Source organism: Megalobrama amblycephala, linkage group LG1 (genome assembly GCF_018812025.1).
Source record: "Megalobrama amblycephala isolate DHTTF-2021 linkage group LG1, ASM1881202v1, whole genome shotgun sequence".
In the NCBI taxonomy this organism is placed as follows: Eukaryota; Metazoa; Chordata; class Actinopteri; order Cypriniformes; family Xenocyprididae; genus Megalobrama; species Megalobrama amblycephala.
In genome coordinates, this window is record NC_063044.1 from 38,189,977 (window position 1) to 38,217,795 (window position 27,819).

The 27,819-nt window shown below is 37.9% G+C and overlaps 1 protein-coding gene across 3 annotated transcripts in view; it reads left to right on the plus strand.

Annotated features, from left to right (window-relative positions):
- s1pr2 (sphingosine-1-phosphate receptor 2) overlaps positions 1 to 27,617 on the plus strand; it is a 51,481-nt gene extending 23,864 nt beyond the window's left edge. For all 3 annotated transcript variants that reach the window (XM_048191500.1, XM_048191492.1, XM_048191484.1), the window contains one exon: positions 24,569 to 27,617. In XM_048191500.1, coding sequence (XP_048047457.1) covers positions 24,676 to 25,788 — 1,113 coding nt within the window. In that variant the 5' untranslated portion in view covers positions 24,569 to 24,675 and the 3' untranslated portion in view covers positions 25,789 to 27,617. The remainder of the gene's footprint in view (positions 1 to 24,568) is intronic.
- Positions 27,618 to 27,819: the final 202 nt, after the last annotated feature.

Below are 27,819 nucleotides of genomic sequence, written 5' to 3' on the forward strand. Positions count from 1 at the left end.
GCACGGATTCAATGTAGGCATAACTATGACTCACCAACTTAGTTTGAGCCACTCAGAGTTTCATGATGCAGCAAAGGCTGTGCCTTCAGATATGAGTGGTACTATTCATTATGATGGCATCGCAGATGTCTGACTGTCTGATTGTTACTTGATGGCGCTTTCTTCTGAATTCCCCTGACCTTCATTTCAACTCTGTCCCAGAAACACATGTTTCAAAATGAGGTTCGTTCCCAGTGACTTGGCTCTGCGTGCCCACAGGTCGCATATGTGTGCATGTGGAGGGATTGTGCATGAGAGGCGAAGTTAAATAAAAAAAAAAAAAGTGAATAAATAAACGGAAATCTAAGCAAACGGAAAGATAAATAAATGTTGCAGGCGGCAGTGGTGGGAACTGGAAGTGTGGGATTTTTGGGCTTGGTCACATGAGGGGTTACGGGTGGGGCCAGGTCACTGTGTGGGCGGAGCAATTCCTCAAGGACTTTTGCGTTTAGCATTTTGGCAGAGCAAGCGCAGAGCACTTGCAGCACGTCCTGAGAGAACCTTCTCAGAGATAGACTGAATCCCTCATGTCAGGCAGAACATTTAAAACAATAGTCCACCCAAAAATGAAATCACTTAACTGCTCATCGATCTCTCTCTTCCCATTTCAGGGCGGGATGTTAGTTAGGACTAACATTTGAGAGCAGTTGCAGCCGTGCCTCTAAGTTCTACAGATGGTGGCACTAGCACCTGGGGCCTCATTTAAATAGTGTGCGTACACACAGATTTGATCTTACAGTGTGCGTACGCTTAAATCCACGCCAACGCTCGTGTTTATAAAAACAGTCTTTGATGTGGAAAAGTGTTCAGCGACTGAACAGACGTACGCACTTTTCCTTGTCAGATTACTGCAGGTTTTTGGGAATCTAAGCTATTCTTGCAGCTCGCCATTCTAAATGAAAGGATTTGGATGATGACTGGTGATCTTTTATATGTAAATGACATTAATTAGGTGTTGTTTACAACAAGGAGAACTGAAACCATTCAGCTACGTGCAAGTTCAAGATCAAGTTTGTGATTTATAGATTTCACATCTGAAAGAGAGCTCGTTTTCTGTGTGTACGTTCATTCTATGAATCACACGTACGCACATCTGAGAAATGATCGTAAGATCAAATTTAGGATGGTTTTTAAAAATTTAGGAACATTTTATAAATGAGGCCCCTGATTTGGTAGTGCTGGGGGGGTTGGGGAATTTGTTATCATAAAGGTAATTTAATAAAAAATTACTATTATTTTGCAGTGCAGTAACTAATAATATTAAAGTTCACCCAAAAATGAAAATTCTGTCATTTATTTCTCTTACTCACCCTCATGTCGTTCTACACCCGTAAGACCTTCGTTAATCTTCGGAACACAAATTAAGATATCTTTGTTGAAATCCGATGGCTCTGTGAGGCCTCCATAGGGAGCAATGACATTTCCTCTCTCAAGATCCATTAATGTACTAAAAACATATTTAAATCAGTTCATGTGAGTACAGTGGTTCAATATTAATATTATAAAGTGGCGAGAATATTTTTGGTGCGCCAAAAAAAACAAAATAAAGACTTATATAGTGATGGCTGATTTCAAAACACTGCTTCAGGAAGATTTGGAGCGTTATGAATCAGCGTGTCGAATCCGCAGTTCAGAGTGCCAAAGTCACGTGATTTCTACCGTTTGACACGCGATCCGAATCATGATTCGATACACTGATTCATTATGCTCCGAAGCTTCATGAAGCAGTGTTTTGAAATCGGCCATCACTAAATAAGTCGTTATTTAGTTTTTTTTGGTGCACCAAAAATATTCTCGTCGCTTTATAATATTAATATTGAACCACTGTACTCACATTAACTGATTTAAATATGTTTTTAGTACATTAATGGATCTTGAGAGAGGAAGTGTCATTGCTCCCTATGCAGGCCTCACGGAGCCATCGGATTTCAACAAAAATATCTTAATTTGTTTTCCGAAGATTAACGTAGGTCTTACGGGTGTGGAACGGCATGAGGGTGAGTAATAAATGACATTATTTTCATTTTTGGGTGAACTAACCCTTTAACATATTAATAAAAATAACATTTAAATTGGATAGTATTTATAGCTTCGAAGTTCTATTTTTGCCACAATACCATGGTTACAGTTAACATTACTACATTAAATCCATGATGAATGTTGGTGATTTGTGGACTGAAAAGCCTTCTATTTTTGTTCATTCATGGCACAATGTTTCTCCTGGTTTCCATGTCAGCGATGTTTGATCCGATATGTATGGTTTAAAACAGAGAATTCTGTGCTGAATTTGAATGCGTCCCACTAGATCTCACAGCGATATTATTAATTTTTAATAAGTCAGTTAATTTGAGAACTCATTCAGTTAAATTCATGAATGAAACATTGGGTTTTGTGAACAGATTCATTTCGAATCGTTCACAAATTGGCTCATCTGCTCTTTTTTGTCATTTTGGAGCTTGACAGTTTTCATTCACTTTCAATATTTTGAAAAGAGTGGCTAGGTTAATCACCTAAAAATTCAACTTTAATGTTCTATTTTTGAAACAATATGCGGTTAAGAAAATCGCTTCAAACAATTTTGGGTGTACTCCTTTAAGAACAAAAGACATGAATGGAAGGTATTATAGACTGTCATCTTTGATGAACCAATATGTTTGGTTGTTCAGGGTGAATTATAGTTGCCGTTCAATGATCAATGCATGTCTGGTCAACCGGGGCAGCATCTCTTCATGCTAATCAATATATATTTGGTGATATTAATAGAGGCTGGGGTTTCCAGAGCTTTAGAGCTTGCACAGTTATAAGGCAGCATGCCATCTTTCCTCAGCCGAAAAACACTTTTGCTGGGTGTGGCAGCTGGAACAAAATAAACGCCTTCTGTTTTAGAGGCTGCTGCTGAGCAAGTTACAACTCACAGCCGGCGTTATGGAGCTTGCAGCATTTGTGCCAAGAACTGGGAGTGTCGCTGCAATGACTTGCCTTTGCTTGAGCTGCTAACCTTCTCCAATATACACACACACAATCACTTGGACTTTCTTATACTGCATGTACAAACGGTAGCATACATATTTAATGTTAAGACAATCACAAACATCATAAATTTATGTTGTATACACCACAGTTACTTAGCCCAATCTGTCTGTCTCACGCAGACACATGCAGACAAGGCTCAGGGGAAACTTTCTAAATATTTACTAAGCAGCGTTTCAGTTGGGGAAAAGACTTTGTCCATTTTAGGACAGTTTTGGAGTCATGGAAGGACTTCTAAAGGTCTCGCTTTCTATTCATGTCTTGCATCTGGTCTTGCATCTGTGCAAAATCACTATTTATGGGTTTAATTTTGCAAAACATCGCCTAACTGATATTAATCTTCTGTGTACAGTAGAACGGCAAATCTAGCTTAACAATGATGCAGGTGTACACAGATCTTAACTTCAGAACAGCAACAGAAAGGTGTATTTTGGGCAATAATATATTGTACATGTTTCAGTGGTTCTCAACTAGTGGGTCATGATATATAAATGGGTCACAGATTAGTTCCCGAAAGTGTTGCAGTGCAGACTGCAGGGGAAAAATGCTAATGCAAACAAAAAAAAATGCAACTAATCGTGTAATTGTGGGTAGTTGGAATTGCAAAATAAACAGAAATTTCTAAAAGAGAGGATACATTTTTTGTTGTTGTTGTAATGGTGTGAAAGGCTGTTCCTCCAATCAAACTTTAGCACATTTTGTAAAAGAAATTATGACCTATGCTTGAATGAATACTGGTTAACTTGCAACGAGGACAAGCATGATTTGTGTCAACCACATTGTGTTCTGCGCAGCGAATTACTTGCTGCTGAGAGCATGAAATGATTAAAATTCATGAGACATTTATGTTCATGTAATGTTAATTTTGCATATTGTTGGGCTTATAAGTGTTAATATTACATTTTGATTTTAAAGGAATAGTTCTCCAAAAAATAGTCATAAGTTATATATCCTCATGTCGTTTCAAACCTGTATGACTTTCTATTTTCTGAGAAAGGCAAAAGAACATGTTTTGAAGAACATTGGGAACCAAACCACATCAAAAAAAAAAAAAAAAAAAAAAAAAAAAAAAAAAACTTTTTGTGTGTTTCACTTTTGTGTCGTACAGGTTTGGAAAGACTCAAGTAAATGCTATCCGAATTTTCATTGTGAGCTTTTAAGTACATTTTTTGTATTGAGTAAATTGTATATCTTAGTACAGTGTCGACGTGTCGCTCAGTGCAAAACCGAATGAAAAACCCGTGAGAACCTGTGTGCTGAAATGATGTTGCAGCTTTCAAAACTAAAGAAAGCTTGCAGCAGCATCATTTCCTCTAAATCTGGCACTCTCTTGTGCTATGATATTGTTAACAGTTTTACTGGCCACGAAGAGGTTTGGAGATCATTTTTGTGTCGGTGAGCCGTAAAACATTTCTGAACGATTTGTGGCTTGAAGTACTCCATAAAGCGCTGGATATGTAGTGATGTGGTCACAGTGTGGTTTTCAAACATTTACCGGGCACCAGTACGTCCAACTGCATTAAGTTTCCAGCAGGTACTGAAAGAGATAACGGCATGCCAGACCCGCGCACCCTCCCCCTCATATTGTTACCCTGGCTGCTTTTGTTTGTGCACCTGGAAGAAGCCCACCGAGGAAGCCCCGTTGGAATGAAGAGCCGGATTGCTCGCTAGAGCTCGGCAGATTAAATTGTGGAGGGGGGGCTTTGTCCATCAAACCTGTTCTTTCAGTTGTGGCATCTGTGATAGGATCAGACCCATCCTCATGCTAACGCAAAGTCATGAATGTCCATGAGAGGCAGAAAGACATGGATCCTGCCCACATGGGGGCTTTTAGCATGAGAATAGCCTGGCTCTGTGCTCTCTGGTGGGACGTTACTGCAGTTACTTGTTTTTTGTTTTTTTTTGTTTTTTGCAATCATTTGTTGAGACAGATGTTGCAAAACTTCATCTTGTCCTTTTACTGAAACCGTTGAAATTCTTGCATAACTTGCGGTAAACCTTTAGATGAAAATTTAGATGATTTCAGACATTTTCTATGGGGGGGAGGATGGTCTCACTTCTCTTAAACAGTCAAATAAAGCGTTGATATTGTGTAATCTGTAGGTCTGGTCTCGTCTTGTCTCCCTCGACGATGAGAGGAGTCTCTTTACGAATGTCTTCTGAAGTGACCCGTGGCGAACGCACGGGTCACCGATAAGACTTATGTGTGCTGATACAAAACAAAACACAAATGTGCAGACATGTCAAAGCCTGGCTCCTGAAACTCAATATTACAGAAAAAACATTAGATTCATGGTTTGCTGTGCCAGTAATACAGTTAAAGGCCCACATGATATGATTTCTGACTTCCCCCTGTAACATATCCAGCAATGATTAGCCTGTTGAATTTGATCTGCTTTGGATCGATAACTAGACCACACCCAATGGGAAATCAAATGACAAAGGGCATTATGCACCAGTTGTTTTTGAGGGCACTAGTGGCAGTCCAGACTCGCTAGGTGCCCCAAGCAAGAAAAGACATAAATAAAGTACTTAGTGCATAATGTAAATGCAAGATAGTACAGAGGATTTCAAGCTTTTTGATGCCATGGAAAGACCAGCAAATATGATGATCCCTGCTTCTTAAAATATAAAGGAAACAGTATATATTTATGTATAAAGGTCTGTTATTCAGACATTTTTGATATATTTTTACTAGTGGGTGCAGGACACAATAGTTGATTTATGTGAGGATAGCAAAATAAAGTAAACTGTGACATATTATACCCACCCATACAGTGAATTTTAGAACCAAAAATTATTCAGACACTTTGACCTGACCATGTTTTGCTTAAGTGTTATCTGACATAATTAAGATAACAGTTTTCTGACAGTTTAACTCTGAGATCTTGTCATATCTTTTTACTATTTTTTTTTTTTTTAAACTATAGTGAATAAACTGTATTAATGAATGAAATGTCTAAATAAATTTTGGTTTGACTGTATGATAATCATGCAACTTCATTTTAGATATATACATATTATACATTTTATATATCATAATTTATGTTATCATATAAAATTCAATAGATGATCATAGTTTTTTGAAGTTGCATTCAAAATCTTCATGGTTCAAAAATCAAAGACGCTTTCGGTTTGATTGATGCTTCTGACAAAGAGCGAAGTGTGCTATTGTTTCTTTGACTGTGTAGAAGCTTATAAGATGCAGGAGGGGAAGTAAAACTTTCATTTTAACCATGACAGACAGTCTCTGAGGCAATCTAGTCTTTATTGTCCCAAAGAGACATGATCTAATATGTCAGGAGGGTCTGGGAAAAATGGAAGATCATTGTGCATTTTTGAGACGTAGCCAAAACTTTGTTTATCGCCATTTAATACGAAGAGTATTTGAATCTAAACACGAATATGCAGTCTTTCTCTGCATCTGTTATAGCTTGGGCACTTTTTTAACATTTTTAGTTCTCCCCCACCCTGTTTGTTATACCGTCTATCATTGTTGGATGAAAGGTACCAGACCAAAATGCAGCATCGTATCACAAAAGGCAATCAAGACTGCTTTGTTCATCCTTGTGGGTGCCTGTTTCCTTTGTGGAGTCTCCCCTCTTTCATTCACACCCACAACCCCCCAGACACTCACCCACACGCATATACTCTATATCATCATCACCCCCTCAACTGTCCTATACACAACTGACGCATACGGGTCACATTTGCACAATAGTACAATGTTGTCGTGAAGATCTGTCAGTGTTTCGTCTGTGCACACGCACACACTCACATGGGACACAGATATCCCATGATAAAGCAGAAGAATATGAGCATGGGTGGGGTTTGCGTTATGGGGGAACAGGAGCAGGGCTGTAGAACAAAGCAAGCGCGATTTCTGTTCTAGGACCTTTCATTAAAGGATACTTCCTATGTGGAGACAACAGCAGAAAAGTGTGAGAAAAACCGAATGTGTGAAACTTGATCTTCTGTGGTTTAGATTTAACTCTCAGATTGTCGGCCTGCTGCAGCGTTAAACCTCTTATCAGTGCTTTTAGTTTGACGGTTCTCGTTATTTATTTTATGGTTGACGTTTGGTAATTCAGCAAATGTTAGTTATTATTTACTCTATTATGTGGCCTTCGTGTGCTCTGCTGATGTGTGGACTTCTCAGCCTTGACTTTGAAGGTCTAGACATGCCTAATCCAGCAGTAGGTTCTTTGGTAGATTAAATAATGCAGTAAAATTGCATTAGCTCATTATCTAATGAGCACTAGAGACGGCGTGACCATGGCTGTGGTTCTAAATTAATCCTTCCTGATGTTTTTAATCACCCTCTTGTGGAAAGTTCCTTTGATCATGTAGCAGACATTAAACCGTAGGGGGTTGGGGGTGGCAGGAGTCCATCAAAGAGTCCATCATGAATCTGAATCAGAATCACAAAAGTGAAGAGCCTGTGACTGACATGAATTGATAAGAAAGAACCTGTAAATAGCTCAGGGTACTACCTCAACACACTTCAACATTCTCATCACACCACCAAAGCATGAAACCCGACAACAAGAGCTGGGCTATTTGATATCTCAATACTATCAGTCAAACATTGCTATTTTTGATGTTTTTGAACAAAGTCTCTTATGCTCATTAAGGCTGCATTTATTTCACAATAAATACAGAAAAACAATAATATTGTGAAATATTATTACAATTTAAAATAATGGTTTTCTATTTTAATATAGTTTAAAATATAATTTATTCCTGTGATCAAAGCTGAATTTTCAGCATCATTATTCCAGTCTTCAGTGTCACATGATCCTTCAGAAAACATTGTAATATGATGATTTATAATCAATGTTGGAAACAGTTGTGCTGCTTAATATTTGTTTTATAACCTATGATTATTTTTTAGGATTCTTTGATGAATAAAAAGTTAAAAAATATTAGCATTTATTATATTAAATAGAAATATTTTGTAACAATATACACTACCGTTCAAAAGTTTGGGGTCAGTAATTTTTTTTCTTTCTTTTTTTGAAAGAAATTAATACTTTTATTCAGCATGGATGTGTTAAATTGATAAAAAGTGATAGTAAAGATTTATATTGTTAGAAAAGATTTATATTTTGAATAAATGCTGTTCTTTTCAACCTTTTATTCATCAATGAATCCTGAAAAAAGTATCACAGGTTCCAAAAAAATATTAAGCAACATTGATAATAACTGAGTATCAAATCATCATATTAGAATGATTTCTGAAAGATCATGTGACACTGAAGACTGGAGTAATTCAGATTTGATCACAGGAATAAATTATATTTTAAAGTATATTAAAATAGAAAACCATAATTTTTATTCTTACTTTTTATTCATCAAAGAATCCTGAAAAAATGACCATTTCCACAAATAATAAACAACTGTTTTCAGCAATGATCATAATAATAAATGTTTCTTGAGCATCAAATCGTCATATTAGAATGATTTCTGAATGATCATGTGACACTGAAGAGTGCTGAAAATTCAGCTTTGATCACAGGAATAAATTTCATTTTAAAATGTATTAAATGCGAAAACAGTTATTTTAAATTGTAAAAAATATACATAGTCCAGCACTATCCCCACTGTCCAGAATGTGAGGCAGTGGGTTTCTCCACTCCACTATGTTTCTTTTTACACAGCTCTTCGTTTCCTGCCGCCTTTCGCCCACATGCTAAGAAGTGCAGATGACAAATATAAACCATGAGCCATAAGTTGTAATGGTCTTTTGTTTATGTATGCCTCGCAGGGGAGGAAAAGACACTGAGAAGTGAAGAATAGACTTAAGCCACACAATATTGACTAATGTTCTGAGAGGAAATAATGCGGCTAAATGTTAGCTGAGTAGAATAGCAGTTCTCTCTCTCACGCCTGCTTTCTCCCCTCCCCCGTGCTGCTGAGGGCAAACGTATACCCGATTTTCCAAATCCCGCTGGATTACTATAGCAGAACACTCTGTGTGGCACCCTGCCACTGCCTCCTGGCCATGAAAGGGTGCCTGGGCTTTACATAAAATCAAAACAAAGGCCTAATTAGTGGAATTAATTGAGAGAAGTAAAGACATGTAGATTAATATCAGGTTGTTCTTCAGGGGTAGAGATTGTCTATTGAAATGAGAGACTAATTAATGGTGCGTACTCTTCATCCAAGTATCACTATTTCTGTTGCTTATACTTTTATTTAATTAATACTTTTATTAAAAATAGCGATTTTAATGAATCTCCTAACCCTATATTAAAATTCAGTGTGTAACTATGAAAATGAATGAAACTGCGAATTGTGCAGCTTTACATAGCTAAGTGATCAGTTGATTTTTTTTGCCTAGTGTAATAATAATAATAATAATAAACTTAAGCCTAGTGTATATGGTTTATATTTATATGCACATGACAAATTTCTGTGTGTAGTGTTTGCACACAGACCTTTTTTTAACCATACAAACTTAGTACGCTCATCCCGTGCATGCGCTTGAAATCATTTTGCGCTAATTAGGTTGTCAAGAAGCACTGCCTCAGCTAGTTGTTTCTCAGTCGGAAAAGAAACAAATTAAACAAAAAAACAACAACATCAGCAAACTATTAGAGATGGCAACAACAATAGATGCACAAACGCTTGTGTGAGCGAGTTACCCACAATTTTTGGCGCGAAATAGCGGAGACGGGGATGAAACTTTCTAGCGCGCATGTGTCGAGTGCTTACGTTCCTGCACACCATCAAATGGAGTATATTTAAAAGGGCAATGCAGTTTTACTTATACACTACTAAGCGTTCACATCAAAACTGAAATAAACGTGGGCCAACCCATATCTATAGACCAGAACATCCAACACACTCTCATGAGAAGGTGAAATCGTAAGATATTGTATCAATCGTAAGATATTGTTTTTATATGTTTAGGGATTGGGTAAGGCAGACTTAATGGTCAGGTTTAGATTTGGGTCATACAATTTCACCTAGGGCTAGAGCTGCAAGCAAAGGCAGCAAATTGTATTTTTTTTTGTTTTTATGCGCAGCTTCTCAGTGAAGCACAGCTCTGTGATCAGTAGTAAATGCTGCTCCATCTGAAAGCCAGAGGGCGCTCTCACACAGAAACTCCAAATACGCCCCACAGAAGTGCAATATAACACATGTCATTCCAGGAAATCCCTATGGGCATCATACTATTACTGTAGCTGAATAAACAAAAGATTGAAATGCTTTGAATAAACATGACTAATAAATGCACGACTATGACGATATATGGTTTATCTGAGTTCTTCAAGCCTTCTCAGGTATTTTCATGATAATAAAGTATATTTATAATGCAATGCTAATCGACACATAGCCTTTATAACTGTATAGAATACTGTGAAATAATATGTTGTGTGTCTTATTCTGTGTGAGAAACCACATCATCTCACAGCAGGGTGTTTTCAAAAGCTCAACTGATGTTATGAAGTGAGTTTAGAGAACAGACATTTTATTAAATGTTGTCTTTTGTTGGACAAGAGGTTCATACATGCTTCTCATGCTTGGAAAGATGTTTGACGCATGTTTTTTCAAATGCGACTCAAACTCGCAGTGCTTTCAGATGGAGCAGCATTTACTACTGATCACAGAGCTGTGATTCATTGATAATCTGCACATAAAAAATAACCGCAGTTTTTGCAATTTCATAATCGCACTAAACCAAATCAGTGTAAGCGTGTTTTCATGTTGATTGCGATTTATCTTGCATCCCTAATAGAGACTTTTTGGCTTGGGGGCCAGTAAACACCCAGAACACTCTAGCAAACAAATTAGAAACACACCTCAGATGCCACATAGCAACTACCCACATCACCTCAACATTGCGAACGCGCACAATACTATACTGACATTTTCTTCAGAAATCCAAAAATGCACTTAAATTATCTTTTGTTAGAAAGTGGCCCTGGTCAGCCATATTGACCAGTGATGCTAATGCAGTGACCCGAGTTCAAGTCTGACTTGTATTATTCCACAATCCCTTTTCTATGAAGTCTTTCATTATACACATCTAAAAATGACAGAAAAAGAGAAATTATTATTCCCTTAGGATGCTATTTCAGCTCTAGAGCTGCTGTGAATGGTGAAATAACAACAGCCTTGTACAGTTGCATCAGAACTTGTACAAACAGTGTGCTGGGATTTATTTGGTATGTTACATACTTAAGCAACTTTTTTTGCTTTGTTTTTTCATAAAATGTCTATAAAAGTGCATCTCAGAGTACTTGTACGTGAGATATGGCAGACCATCTCAAATCACCCGTATCCGCTCCATTGCGAAGCACTGCACTTGGGAGCTGTTCAAAGATTTTTGCCACTTTTTGAAAACATTTTAGAGTGTATTGCAGCTGAAGCTTAGCTATCTGTGGTTAAATCTCAGAGTTGTTGTTTTTCCTAGCATGCTACTATAGATACTGCTTCTCAACATAACGTGTAAATATTGATGAATATTTGGGGTGTCTTGTAGTCTTCTTGAGACATAATAGCTTTGTGTACGTCTATACTGAAGTGTTGTCTATGTCTATATGTTTGATGGTACAGATGAGAAACAGATAATGGTGTCATTTTGTTTTGTTTCTGAGATGTTTGAGATCTGCCCTCTAGCTTTTGTATTATCTAAAGTCTCGTATCCATGTCCTGGAGATAAGAGTGGAAATCATTTCAAGGGAGGCTGTTGTCTGCTGCTAAGGACAGATATTTTGTACTTTAGTTTATAGATGAGTCATGAGAGTAAAATCTCTCCAGATAGAGAACAGACTCCCTAAAACTTTCCTCAGACTTTGCACACACACACACAAAAGCTTTTGCTTTTGCTTTTTTTTTTTAATTATTATTCCACTAGGTGGTCAGGGATCTCCCTAAATTTCAGGAGGGGGAAAAAAAAATTAGTTCAGTCTGTTTTCTAAAGATTATTATTAATTTATAATAATTAATAAATTATTAAATAAATTATTTAGATTTAATATTTTAATTTTGAAAAAAAATCTTCATGTTGTTATATATTTGCCTGTTTTCCAAACTTCCTAGAAGTGTAGATTCTTGCTTACAATGTATCTTAATCTGAAAAAAAAAAAGGCTTTAGAAAAAGATATTGTGAAAAATGGTATACAAACAAAGAGTATTTTTATTGAAAAAATGTTCCTCTAAATGCATGCTTTTAACAGAACTGTAAAAGTAATGTTAAAATTCAGATATTTAGTTGTTATGAAACACTCTCAACTAATACATAGTAAATATTTTTCAAATTATATTTGAATACTTTGGTGCAAGTACAGTCGCAATATAAAATCCAATAAATATTATTATTATTATTAATTTGAAAATAACTTAAAAAAACAACAACAACAACAAAACGATCAGTTTACTTTATGCATGAAAATGTATAGCTTATTGCTTATGCAAGTTCCTTTAAAGGGGATCATCATATGTGGAAGTGGTTCAACGGATCGCAAAACTCATGGTTCTGATCATATTACATTTTGAGTCACGGATCGGATCATTTTTCCAGATCAACAAGAAAATTTTTATTAATATTTGGGGGGTTAGTTGGGAGGGGGCAAATGTAACTTTGCTTTCCATATATTAACTTCAATACCACAGCAAAAACTGCTAGCCTAACTAATAAAGTTCAAACATTATTAAAGGCAAGTGAACAATCTGTAAAAATATAAGAACAAATACACTAATTACTAGCATACTAGCCCTTAATCCGTGAATCACATGTGTGCCGAACCATGGTGCCTGAATCAATGACCAACTATGATTCATTTAACCCCTAAGATGTGGTATCTAAAACTTACCCCTGCTCTACAAAGAGTCTCATGCATTGTCATTACTAACATCTATGCTTTGGTTTCAGGCCAATATGTTACATCACAGTCTGTCTCTCAGAATTGTGGTACTGTCTCGTTTCGACAACGCTGACGCTAATAATTTTAAAATACAATTCATTTCTAGGAATGTTGCCGTTTCTGCACGGCTGATCGATGCATGGTTGTGATGGAGAGACGCTCTGTGAAACAGTTAGAGGAGGCCTCAGGCTTTGTTGCAAAGCGGTGGCATCAGTGCGCAAGGATGGTCGTGCATTTGTGTTAAGGCTTGCTTCAGCCTGCCCACATGTCTTGACTCGTGAGAATGAGGCTGCATGAAGTGTCAGATGCAGCTCAGCGAGTTGCGGTGGTATTATTATAGGACTGTATGCGATCTAAAGACATTACACAGTGGTTTTCTCTGATAGAAGTGGATGTCACCCACAACCTTTGTTCAGCCAGCAAACAGTGTACTTTAAACACATTTGTATGGCTTATAAAGGAATGTTCTGACAATGCAGGTCTGGTTACCACATTGCATAATTTTTTTTACTTGTGCCTCAGTTTGAAACACTCCAACATGCATTGACAGCTGTGCAATTATATGGAGGTAAAAATATGAAGCAGTGCACCCAAAATTGATAATAATTTCAACATTGATAATGATAATAAATGTTTCTTGTGCAGCAAATCATCATATTAGATTGATTTCTGAACGATCATGTGACACTGAAGACTGGAGTAATGATGCTGAAAATTCAGCTTTGATCACAGGAATAAATTACATTTTAAAATATATTAACATAGAAAACAGTTATGGTAAATTTTCACAGCTTTTTTACAGTATTTTTGATCAAATAAATGCAGCCTTGGTGAGCATAAGAAACTTTTTTTTTTTTTTGAAAAATCTTACGGCTAAAGTAGTTCTAGCAGGTCTTGACTGCATTACAGTTCCATATCGCTTCACCAAATGATTTCAGTTATCTCAATAGGTCCTACAGTCTACAACCGCAAAAGAACCAAAACCCACAACAACACCGACCAAGCAAATAAATATAGTAAACAATAGAATGAAAACAACAAATTATTGTCATGATTTTTGCCACAGAATACTTTTATTGTGTCCTGAAAGCGCATACTCTCTTACGCTCTCTCTATCTCTTAGTGATGGGAAGTTCGGATCATTTTACCGACTCTGACTTTTGAGTCTCGTTCAGCAAAATGAACAAATCTTTTTTCAAGTCATTTCGTTCATTTTAGCAAAATGTGATTAAAATGTTACGTGTTACTTCCCCAACACATCTACTACTTACGCAAACGTTGATCACATTACAAACAATACAACACTACAATGCTATAAGATACAGAAAAGATTAATTCATTCTTTACCTGGGTCTTCAGTTTGTGATAAGCTCACCTCACCTCTTGTCTGACAAGTCTTCGGGTTTAAGTCATTCCTAAATCATGTGACAGACCCATACGCTAGGGCTGGGCGATATATCGCATGCGTTTGTCACGCGCATTTCGTCAGTAAAGCCGGTTCCCTGATTACCGCTAAATCGCCATCACCTGCTTTCAAATGGAGCGGCATTTAATAGACAGAACCATAGTTCACTTACAAGCTACGCAATAGCGCGTTCATTATCGCAGATGAATCGCCTTCGATAATGAACGCGATATTGCGTAGCTTGTCAGTGAACTACGGCTCTGTCTGTCTGGTAATCAGGGAACCGGCTTTACTGACGAATACGCGTGACAATCGCATGCGATATATCGCCCAGCCCTACCATACGCTAAACCAATGCAGTCTGAGCCGGAAAGAGAATTGATTAGTTCTTTTCATGAGTCTTTCGGGTTTTGCGTCGTTCCTTAATCACGTGACAGACCCATACTATATTTCTGACATTTCTGTTACTATGTTTTTGTTACTGTTTCTTGAGGATCTGTGGTGTGTTATTATTTTATAAATAAATAAAACCCTGTTATAAATAAAATATTGATTAATTTGTCTTTTTGACTGTCTATAAACACTAGGCTATATAATAATATAATAATCCAAGCCTACAATACAAAGTATTTATAGCCTAGTTTGTTCATTTTCACTCCAATTTTAAGTTTGCTGGTATAATAATTGCCTTTCCTAGGCAGACTTGACATATTGGTCTAATATATGTATAAGAAGATTTTTCAAAAAGAACATAATGACATAAATTAAATGACATTGGGTTAGCGTATGGGTCTGTCACGTGATTAAGGAACGACTCAAAAACCCGAAAGACTCACGAAAAGAACTAATCAATTCTCTTTCCGGCTCAGACTGCATTGACTGAAACAGGTGAACTACCACTAGCCAAAGCCACTGGAAGGCAAGCCTGCAACCTTTAGCCAAAAAAGCGTAATGGCTAAAGCTAACGCTCCGCCCCCCGCGGTACGCAGGGAGGGAGACCGGAGGCTGTTTTTTGAATGGATGTCAATGGATGAGAGGCTTCACTATGCTGATTAAACAGCTTTTGTGGGGAAATAGCTAATCATTTAATTAATGGACAGCCTGTTTGCTAATATTCAACATGTTTTACACTAAACAATACTTTCTTTGGGAACTATATGTAGATTTTAGCTTGATAAAAATGTATTTTTTAAGAGAAGGTAGACTAGGGAAAGTTGCGACTGACGTCACCGCCATTACACGATAGGCTGAGAGGTGCCACACGTGATTAAGTTAGCCGTTACGCTTTCTCCAATTGTAAGAGATACAGACCCTCTTATCTCCCCATTATATACAATCTCTGACTACTAGCAGTACAGAACCTATAGAATATTGCACATGCGCGACTGAAAGGAGGTGTATATTTTGAAAGCATACTCACTTTCGCATTCGTGATCACGTGTACTCTATGTTTAGGTCTATAATATGCAGGCATTAGGGAGCTGCTGTCTAAATGTGGGGGTATTGAATGTGCTCTCACTTTTCACTTTCGCCTTTGAATTCACTATCACGTGTACTTTGTTTATAGGGAGTGGCAGTACTGACCAAACATTTTACAAGCTAAGATATTTGTCAATGACTCTCATGATCTGTTGCGCACCAAATCCTTCGCCATCGTCTTGTCAGTCATCTCTCCTTACTCTTCACATGATAAGTGAAATCTGACTCCTGCTGCAACTCTGCAGCTCATGCTGTATGGAGCAGAGCAGTTTATAATTTTCAGTTTATAACTGTAGCGTCCAATGGCCAACTGAACTAAATGGTTTTTATTTCTATAACAAAGCAAAACGGCAGTTTAGACAGTGCCTCGGTGGGCAAATATGTAGGGCCCTATGATTTCCGCGATGCAGGAAATGTGGACGGAATCACGGAATCCATTCATAAAAACGGAATTTACTATATAAAGTGGAATGTCACAGAATTTGTCAAATTTTTGATGAATGAATAAAAAGCAAGCCAGTACACTTAAATTAAATTGTGATATAGACTAGTGTCTGTGAATATTAAATTGCAAAAAGACTATTTAAATATGAATCCTGCATGTCTGTGTTTCTCTGAAATGAATGTCTCAGAAGCCAGTTTCATTTACCTCACATAAACACACACACACACACACACACACACACACACACACACACACACACACACTGAAGTACGTGTGACGCTCGCTGTGTTTTCATCCTCTGTCGCCTCACTATGAGGACATGAACACACAAAATTAATTTTCAAAAGTCACTTCATCACTTCATCAGCATTTTATTGCTTTATTTGAGAAAATCTGTCATCATACCATAAACACACAGAAACTCAAAGCTCTTGGCAACCCATCAAAATAAAAGTTTGATTTAACTTGACAGAAACATATTACTGTTGTACAGTAGAATTTAGATACGTTTCAATGTAATAATAATTCTAACACTAATAATAATAATAAATTATTAAAACTATATTTTTCTTCCATGTTTTAATTTCAACAGTAAAGCTCTGTTGTGCAGCACTTTGTTTGATTAAAAAGTTTAATTTCATGATTAAAAGATAAATTAAATTAATGTTGTCCATTCTTTTGATTGCCAGAAAAATTTAAATATGTAACAGATTTTCTGAAAAAACAAAAATGATAAAAAAAAAAAATTTTAATTAATAAATTTGTTGTTTTTAAGAATTCAATTAATTAGACATTCTTTTTGATTATTAAAATTTAATTTAACCATTAAAATCGAGTCCAAAAAATTAATTAAATAAATAAATAAATAAATGGAATCCAGAAAAATTACAACGGAAAAAATGGAATTTGTAAAAAAAAATCTAATGGAATTTGGGAAAAAATAAAACAGACTTCATAGGGCCCTAGTAAGTATGTAACAAACTACCTCAGCAAGGTTAACCAGCACATGCGATAACCAGAACAGTTTGTTTTATAAACTGGCATATAAATACTTTTAAAAGACATATTTTTCCAGCCATGGAAGTGGCCGACTGTAAAGTACATGTCAGACCTGGGTCATTAGCAGGGTGGAATGGGAGTGTGTTGAATAGGGCTTTGTGGTCTTGGGACTCTGTGTTGTATCACCTTCACTGCATTGACTGGCTTTGACTCATAACTCTTTTGGCTTAGCAAAACAGATGGAATTTTCCTCCCCCATTTCCTCCCACCCATCTGTAAGTGCTCTTGCTTTACCCTTTTACATCTGATATTATGGAGCCAGCCAGCAAATCAATACAATTATGTATGACGTAATTGTTCAGCTCTCCAGGGCAAGGTATAATCAGTTTAATGATCATGTGCTATGAACTGATTGTATTTTGATATTACTAATATTACAGTCTCTCTGCATTGCATTCAAACCTGAAAGAACATTTTTGAGTGTATAGTAACTGCCGTTCTGGTAAAGGTCTCCTCCAAACCGTTTGTATAATTTGCGGTTTAATGTGCTTTGCATTAACATGATGTGTTAATTCCCTAAGAATAAGCTCTAGGTAATGGTGCAGATGTGGTGGAGGTGAAAAATGTGGTCATGTGGATGGTGAAACTTATCACGACAGGTACAGGATGTGCAATCAGTAGCTTGTCAGTACTTAAAGCACTTTACAGAGCGCAACAGCATCATTAGCGCAGCAGAAGAACTTTGCTCTATTCACTGCAGGCCGCAGTCAGGCCAACACTCAAGCTGGACTAAAATAGGTTGCATAAGTGTGAAAAAATATACCAACAAACAGCATGTAAACACACTTCTATGATGATTATAAGGCTGATTTAACATGTATGTGATGGCAAACTGAAGTGTCAGTTAGGTGTTTTGTTTTTTCCAAGTGTGTGTGGTTGCTGACGGTTTGTGCAAGCTGCAAAGATGTAAGATCTTTCTGGAGAAAGAGGCAACTGGTGTCCAACCGAAGTTAGGCAACAGGTGCGTTGTGGGAAACATGGTTGCTTAGACTCCACTGACTAATTGGGGCTTATCAGGTATTGCTGGGAAGCGCAAACAACACCTGGGGCCTTTGTCAACTTTGTCACTGGGATGTGGGCGGGGTCCTGCCTGAGACTGGGGTCGTGAGTTCAGGTTTCACTGATTGTAGAACGAGAGATGGAAATCATACGGTTGCCTTCGAACCGTAACAGTGACCTTTATAATGACTCAGTTCTGATGTAATCAACAAAGATTTCTCGAAGCTATGTGCATCCGTCATACATTTGACACAAAACGAGCGTCTTGTTGCTGCACTTCAGCTCATTTCCTGCCGCACGTATTACACCTGTAAGAATCCGAATAAACTTCCTCTGCTCTGCTTTTGTGTCTCTCGCTTCCACTGAACCTTTCCCACATTAACTGTCTTGCTCTCCACCAGTCAGCTATCAAGTCTGAACAGGATGTTAGACTTCTGACACCACAAACGCTTCCTCTGGCCTATAACTGTGTACTTTGTACAGGAAGACTGCTCTTCTTAGCCAGCTGGACTGTGGAGACCTGCTACTGGAGATGCTTTCACAGTTTGTTCTGTGTGCCTTTATATATGAACTAGGGCTGCACGATTTGGGGAAAAAATTGAATTGCGATTTTTCTGGTTTAAAATGTGATTTTTAAAATAAATAAAAAAATATAAAGCTAATCATAATAACTATTATGATTATTATTATTGCTGAATAGAAATATTAAAGACAATTACAAAATGCTACTGTTGTAATAACTTTAAAAATAAAAATAGAGTATTTAAGGATATAGTAATTTTTTAGAATTTTTTTTTTTACAGAAAATACAATTATTAATAAAATTATTGAGATTACTCCCATACACTTATGTCCACTGGAGAAAAAAACAAACAAAAACATATTGATTATCATATGTTTATCTCAAATTTCTTTTTTCAAATTTCTTTTTATTTCTTTAAAGTAGTGTTATTTTTTCTATTTTTACCCAAAATATGAGTGAGCATTACTGAGCGCTAAATACACGTCTGTTTCATACTGGACACTGGAGCGCGCCCTGGCGCACAAACTACAAATGTGCCTCGCAAAATATAACCAAAGTTTGAAAGGGACTTTATATAACCAAAGACTGTAGATACAGAAAGACGGTTCACTTCTATTACTTGTGAATGGGAGAAACTGCAACACATCCCGCCTTCTAAGTAAAAGAGCCAATAGCTGATTGATAAAGTCATTGCATCACTGCAGCTGCCGTTAGAAGCTCCGGTTCCCATAGAAACCTGAGACTCGTGTTTAGGACTGCACATGTGCATTGGCTGGTCTGGCCTGAAAAATAAGCTTTTTTTAATGCTATTTGAGCATAAGAAACAACATTTATGGGAAAGTTCATGTCTGATTTTTTTTTTTTTTTGCTGATTTGAAAGATGTAATTTAATTGTGTTTGAGATTTTTTTAAATTTCAGGATTCCCCCATTCAAATAGATAGGACTTGCAAATATGCAAATATCTGCAAATATAGCCGCAGAGTGAACAGACTTTCCTTGAAAGGGACTTTGTTATAACGCACGTTGTTCCAGGGAATCACTATGGGCATAATACTGTCGCTGTAGCTGAATAAAAAGAAGATTGAAATTCTTTGATTTAGTATTAAACATGATTAATAAGCACATGACTACAACAATATATGGTTTATCTGAGTTCTTCTAGCCTTCTCGGGCATTTTCACATCTTATTTATCTTTCAGTATGATGAATATGGTTTTCTGTAGAAGAAGAGACAAAAGATTTATTTCAGACAGGATGATCTGGCGTCCCTTCCAGTCTGCAGTTGAAGGACAGGGTGGGGAGGATAATGGTTAAGTGGGGCAGGCCGGAGACGGCACTGCTGACAAACCAGCCCATCAGGTTTCACATGCTGTCAAATCCCTAGACGAAAGTCGGCAAAGGTCTCCAAGGTAACACCGAGGCCCAGAGTGCATGTGAGCGGGACCTTGCAGACGACACAGTGAAATTACAAACATAAGTTTTCAGCAGCGAAACTACCCACTCAAACCCGTTCTGAGAGTGAAATTTCAGTGGGTGGACGTAGAGCTGTTTTGAAACACATCCTTCAGTTTCTGAGAAGGCAACATGCACATTTTAATGGGTAAGCTATTGATTGTTTACAGTGTGAAAAATATGTTTGCTGAAAATAGTTTGCATGGGGCGACTACAGTAGTTTGCGTTTGGTAGTTGGTAGTGCATGGTGTAATTTTGAGCCACAGTGTGCATTTGGAGAGTATCAAGTGAAACGTAACCTGGACAAGGAGGCCATTGTTCTTCCCTGCTGCTCAAGGAAATGGCCTTGCTGGATATTATTGGCATTTGGCAGCAGGTTTGTGGCACTGTCTGTGCAGCTGTACCTTATTGTGTGTTTGTATAGGTGACTGAGACACATTTCCTGGTGTTTACATAAGTCTGCATCTGTGAGTATGTATGTGAGGGGTTTCGAACTGTGTTCAGCAAACAGTGATGTTGAAGTGAGGTGTGTGCGTCACACAGATGTCTTAGATTCCTGCCTTTGTCTCCAGATGCCATTCCACATGGTTGCATAGTCTCTACAGTGACTCTGGCCTGACGGGGGATTTGCGTCTTTCAGTGTTGAGGCTTTGGCAGCTTTGCTTTGGCTGTGCTGATGATGTGTCATGAGCAGTAGAGCACCTCATTCAGTCAGGATGGCTACGTTTGAGCCCACTGTTGAGTGGTGCAGTCATTTATTCATATCTCTTAAGGTGTAACCACCAGCCTAGAGATATTCTAGCCAAATATCTTGATCTGTCTACTACGTTTATTCACAAAAGTATGAAAGTATACACCAAAGCACATCCCGTTGTGCTCAGACTCTAAGTACTATGGGACGTACTTATTGGGTCTTTTATGACCGTAGAGAGCAGACGGGAAATTAAAGGGTTAGTTCACCCAAAAATGAAAATTCTGTCATTAATTACTCACCCTCATGTCGTTCCACACCCGTAAGACCTTCATTCATCTTCAGAACACAAATTAAGATATTTTAGTTGAAATCCAATGGCTCTGTGAGGCCTGCATAGCCAGCAATGACATTTCCTCTCTCAAGATCCATAAAGGTACTAAAAACATATTTAAATCAGTTAATGTGAGTACAGTGGTTCAATATTAATATTATAAAGCTACGAGAATATTTTTGGTGTGTCAAAAAAACAAAATAATGACTTATATAGTGATGGCCGATTTCTAAACACTGCTTCATGAAGCTTCGGAGCATTATGAATCAGTGTATCGAAACATGATTCAGATCGCGTGTCAAACTGCCAACGGCTGAAATCATGTGACTTTGGTGCTCCGAACAGCAGATTCGACACACTGATTCATAATGCTCTGATGCTTCCTGAAGCAGTGTTTTGAAATTAGCCATCATTAAATAAGTCGTGATTTTGTTTTTTTTGGCGCTCCAAAAATATTCTCGTTGCTTTATAATATTAATATTGAACCACTGTACTCACATGAACTGATTTAAATATGTTTTTAGTACATTAATGGATCTTGAGAGAGGAAATGTCATTGCTCCCTATGGAGGCCTCACTGAGCCATCGGATTTCAACTAAAATATCTTAATTTGTGTTCTGAAGATTAACCAAGGTCTTACGGGTGTGGAACGACATGAGGGTGAGTAATAAATCACAGAATTTTCATTTTTGGGTGAACTAACCCTTTAAGGTGGAGTTTTAGGGGGTTCAGATCTGGACATGATACAACACCAGGGCTTAGCGTATTGAGCATATGTGCCTAAAAACTAGGCCACAGCTTCACATCTGACTGTGGCTATATACTTTATCTCCTGGATATCTCTTGTTTGCCCTTCTGAATTGAAACAAAGGCCTGTTTGAATGTGATTTGACAGTTCATTTCTCTCGTTTTTAACGTAAGTGTAACATTTAAATCTATAATTTAAAGTTGCAATGTAATGTTTTCTTCCGTATTGTGACATACATATGAGTGAAATGGATTATTAGAAAACAAAAACAATGTAGGTCAGGCACTTGGTTCTATCCATAGTTTGATGATTGGATTGAGGCAGATCTGAATGGGAGCATGAAATCGATAGTATGAAAGGGACCAGATTTAAGTGTACTGAATTATTGAAAAGCAATCCGGCAAACATCAGAGATTTGTTGTTTCACCAGAAGGTAGAGTTACGATATTAAAAATTGTTAAATTAAAACATGAAATGTATGCTTAGATGAATTGTTCACAGTAAGATAAAGCCAAGTTTAAGACAACTTTCTATAGATGTATATCAATAGTACTGTATAGTATGCAGAACTATTTTGCAAAGGGGGGGAACGAACACGTGGATAATATGTTGGATATTACATTTTCCACCACTCCGTGGCTATTAAGTACTTCTAGTATTGATGGCATTACAGTTGTACATTAATGGTCCACCTTCAGATGAACAACTTCAAAGAGCTGCATAGTCTATCATATCAAAAGAACCAAAAAAGACACTGGACAAGCAAAATGTATGACAAACTCTTTCAGTTTCGAAATTATGCAATTTTAACAGCTAGTCAAAAGCTGAATGGCGCTACTGTCCAGCCTAACATCTATAATTATATGTAATAACTGACTGTATGTACTCACGTACATAGAACCTTATTACTCAAATCTGTGCATTCATTTTAATGCATTCAGCAGTCCGTCATCAGTTATTCCTTACTTAACATTTTATAATCTTAGCATTTCCCCTGTGTATTTAGTCATCAGCACTTGAAAGGGGATTTTAGATTTGGGGAAAGTTTACAGACTTTGTGGCCTTGTGGAAACGACACTTCAGTCATTTGTGTTGGAGATCTTGGTGATTCTTGTAAAATGTGATAGACATTCAAATGACAAGGTGATGGTTCCAATGTGACGTTGTTTTACTCATCCACTGAGGTTTCATTACTGAGACGGTGAAGAGTAAGATTACAGTTCTACATACAGTGCAGTTATGTAAAGGTGTAGAAGACTGTCTGTCACATGCACTTTTATCTTAGTTCATGGGGCAAGAACAGATTGTAGCCGAAGGACAGTTCTGGCATGGAGCCTTTACTCAGAAGGGAAATTCCAGAAACTGTACTTGAGCTATTTTTGGTTTCCAACATGTGTCTGATCAATGCAGGACCACTGCTTCTGCACACTACAAGAAGGAAGCTTCTTGCTTGTCATGTTTTTTTTAATCCGCAACACAAGACTCTAGTCACAGACGCTCCTCTAGCATGCACACTTCAGTTGTCACCAATGCTTCAACACATTTAAAGCTTGTTTCCGTTCAAACAGCTTCTAAAAAAAGAGAGCAGCAGTGAGCAATTGTAGCTACCGTTGGGAGCAGAGTGACCTTGTGTCTGTGATTGTGTATAATGTGCACCATAAAATGACACACACACACAAAAAAAGTTTCTGCCTGGTATTAAGATGCATTTTATTGTGCTCCAACCACAGTTGTTTAGCATTAAATACATGTGTAAATGGATTCTTGAATGTTTTCAATTGGATCACTAGAACTACAAATGGAGGTAGTTTAAAACGCATGTGTAGTGTAAACGATCATTCATCCTGAATGCATCCCAGGCCACAGTGAAGCACCACATACTCGCCAGCCGCTCACCTAACATATAATCATTCTGGGACGTGTTTGTGAACACACCAAAACAAATGTTTCAAACTTCACTGTGTTGTACCAAAAGACACAGGCTATGGTGGAAATCATAGCTCCCCTCCTTATCTTTCTCATTCACTTCCTTTCATGCTCACTCACAAGATGATTTACATGAATTTGTTAATTTAGTTGTATATGTGTGCTCCCGCAAAAGTTATGTAGAGCGTGACGAAATAAGAGAGGAGGGTCTAGATGAAATCTAAACACAAATGATCACAAATGAAATGCATGTGGAAATATTAATGTGGCTAGGCTGGCGACTTGTGAACGGATCACTGAAAACAGTTTTAAGTCTGTAAAGACGGTTTAAGTCCGACAAGACTTTGCATAGCATTATATAAAGCATGTCATTAGAGCTGAGATTAACAAATGTTTGGAAGATTTTACTTGCAACAGAATTGCAAAAACAAAACAAAATAAAAAACACCAAATTGTTCAGAGCTGAGAGCTGTAAGGTTATTTACTATTACTTGTTTTGTTGATGGTCCATTTTTAACATTTGACATCAGCCAGTAATTTATTTGTTTTTTTTGTCTCCAGGTGACACCGAAGAGCTTCCTGGGCCGCTGAGACGTGACTTTGGGGCGGGGCGTCTCGTTTCCTGTGGCCCTGCTGGCCCGGACAAGCTCAGACAAGCTGCCCTCTGAATGACAACTGGCCATCTGGTTGCAGGGCTTTGCCAAGCTGTCACCATGAGCAAGTACTCCCAGTACTTCAACAAGACCCTCATAGAGGTCCACTATGCCTATGCCAAGCACATGACCTACGAGCAAATTAGAGGCCGCATTGAGAGTAAACAAAGCCTGAGCTCCCTGAACATTTTATTTGTCATTATCTGCAGTATCATCATCTTGGAAAACCTCCTGGTGCTCATTGCCGTGTTTCGCAATAAGAAGTTCCACTCGGCCATGTTCTTCTTCATCGGAAACCTGGCCTTCTCTGACCTACTGGCTGGCTCTGCTTATATTGCCAACATCTTCCTGTCAGGCCCTAAGACATTTAATTTGGCGCCTGTCCAGTGGTTCATACGAGAGGGGACTGCTTTCATCGCCTTGTCCGCCTCAGTTTTCAGCCTGCTGGCTATCGCTATAGAGCGCTACATTGCCATCACCAAGGTCAAGGTTTACGGCTCCAACAAGACTTGCCGCATGTTCCTTCTGATCGGAGCGTGCTGGGTGATGTCCATCCTTCTGGGAGGTCTTCCCATTATCGGCTGGAACTGTATTAATAACCTGAACGATTGCTCCGCTGTCCTGCCTCTCAACTCCCGATACTACATCCTGTTTGTCGTCACCATCTTTAGCATCATCTTGCTGTCCATTGTGATCCTTTACGTTCGCATCTACCTTATTGTGCGCACCAGCCAGCAAGAGGCCACCAATTCTCCGGCTTATGCTCTCCTGAAGACCGTAACGATCGTGCTGGGTGTCTTCATCGTTTGTTGGCTGCCTGCCTTCACCATCCTTCTCCTGGACACTTCTTGTAAGATGCAACAATGCCCTATCCTCAGTAACGCCGGCATCTTCTTCAGCTTTGCCACGTTGAATTCGGCGTTGAACCCATTGATCTACACGATGCGGAGTAAGGACATGAGGAAGGAGTTCCTCAGGGTTCTGTGCTGCTGGGGGCTGCTCAACTGTGGCAGACCTCCTCACCGCTGCATGGTGCCACTCAAGAGCTCGAGTTCAATGGAGCACTGCACCAACAAACATGAAAATCAGTCGACTCCCATCATGCAGGACTGTACTACCTGTGTCTGATTTTGTCTCCACAGTGCCTAGGTGTTTAAAGATAAGGGGAGACCCCATCTTGGAGACACCCAGACAGCAACATAGTGTCGGCCCAGATCCGGGCCACATCTGGTACATGTGGATTCAGCATATACCGGATGTGGGCCGGATCTATGTTGCTGTCTGGGAAGGCACAGAAGACAGAAGTGTTCAGAGACCTCATAGATGAAATGAGAATCACAATCAATGTCTTTGGACTCTTACATTTAGAGCAGATGTCACAGCTGTGGTACTGGACTCCCTTGTGTCCTTTGTTGCTTCTGTCCTTGCAAAGGTTTCTGACCATCAACAGAATAAGACCATCACATATTTGACATTTTAAGGCATATTAAAGAAAGCCAAATTTAAATGGGAATATGTATTTTAGCTCTTTGACAAAACATGAAAACATCCAAATTTAAGATATTGCACTTTGTAGACTTCTAGGCAGTTTGGGATTGTATACTTCTCGTATGCTGACTAACCTACCAGAAGTCAAATACAAGATGTATCCTATCCACAAGTTAGACTACCACTGTCATGGTTCAGAGATATGAGTGGCCAAATTGAAATGAAAGGAACAACGATGCACTCCACATGAGCCAAACCACCACGCATGCTCGCAGAACCATTCCTATGTATTTATCGAATTACTTGATATACATAACACCCTTTGATTACCGACTATAAAAGTATTCTGCTTCATTGTATTGCATGAAAGTCTAACCTGTGTAAGAACTAATATGTATGGCAAACCTATGTACAATTGTCAATGTTACTTCTATTTGTCTATATAAACTCACTGTCCCTTTCTATTTTAGTTTTTTGTTTTTGTTTTTAACATTCCTAATTTTTTCCTAAGAGGAAAGCATGATCAGTATATGATTACTGAATTCCTGAAATTAGTAAATTTTGGGTCTGTTGGCATGACAATGTTGTAGTGTCGCTGCGGCAGCGTGTGCTTCGTTTTGTGCCCTCTTGACGAATGGAACTGAATATAAGAATGAAGTGTTACAAGCGAACATTTTCGCTGATCGACAGTATTAATGAACTTTACTGTTCTCCTGTTGATTTTTGAGCTTGCAGCAACAAGAATGGGCACTCACTGTGAAGTCTTAACGACATTTAAAGTTAATTGAAATTGATAGGCCATTGATAAGACATTGATGGGACAAATTGAGCATGCCTCCTTTGAAGGCATGTTTATTCTGAAATATGGGGGATGTTAGGTGTTACGCTGTCTTTTCATGGGTCATAAGTCTTCTGAAGAAAATTTAAACTTCCTGCATCCATAGGAAGTCCGGTGTTTCCAACGCTTCCTCCTGTTGTTAAGGATTGACCTTAATGTTCTCATACGTTAATGTCATCAGCCCAACACTTTCACTCACACAATCATACCCATTCACCGTTTGATCCCAACATGTTTTAGTTTCCTCTGTTGATCGGTTTAGTTCAGCAGAGAAAGCACTTTGGCAGCTCTTCCAGTGCCGGTCTAATGTATTTTGGTTTTTCTTTCTTTCTTTTTTAATGCATGAAGAGTTCAAGCCTGTGTGAGCATCACTATCACACCGTTCAATGTAAAACATTGCCTACCCTGTGGAACAATGCTTGTTTTTTTATGATAAATATATTAATGTATGTATGTATCTATGTACAGTATGTATGTAATGTGTATACGTGTAGAATGTCTTGTGTGCAATAGCCTTGTGTTTAGTAGCAAGCTACCTGTGCTAAATCGGTACAATCCCAAACACTAATGTAGGTACATACACATTAGTTCATTCCTTTTTTTTAGTAAAAATAAATTTAAATACGAAAAAGTCGTTGTTTGATTGTCATTCTCTAGTTTATAAATTGACTGCTTTATGCTTGCATTTAGCATATGCTTTAAAGGATTAGTTCACTTCAGAATTGAAATTTCCTGATAATTTACTTATCCCCATGTCATCCAAGATGTTTATGTCTTTCTTTCTTCATTTGAAAAGAAATTAAGGTTTTTGAGGAAAACATTCCAGGATAGTG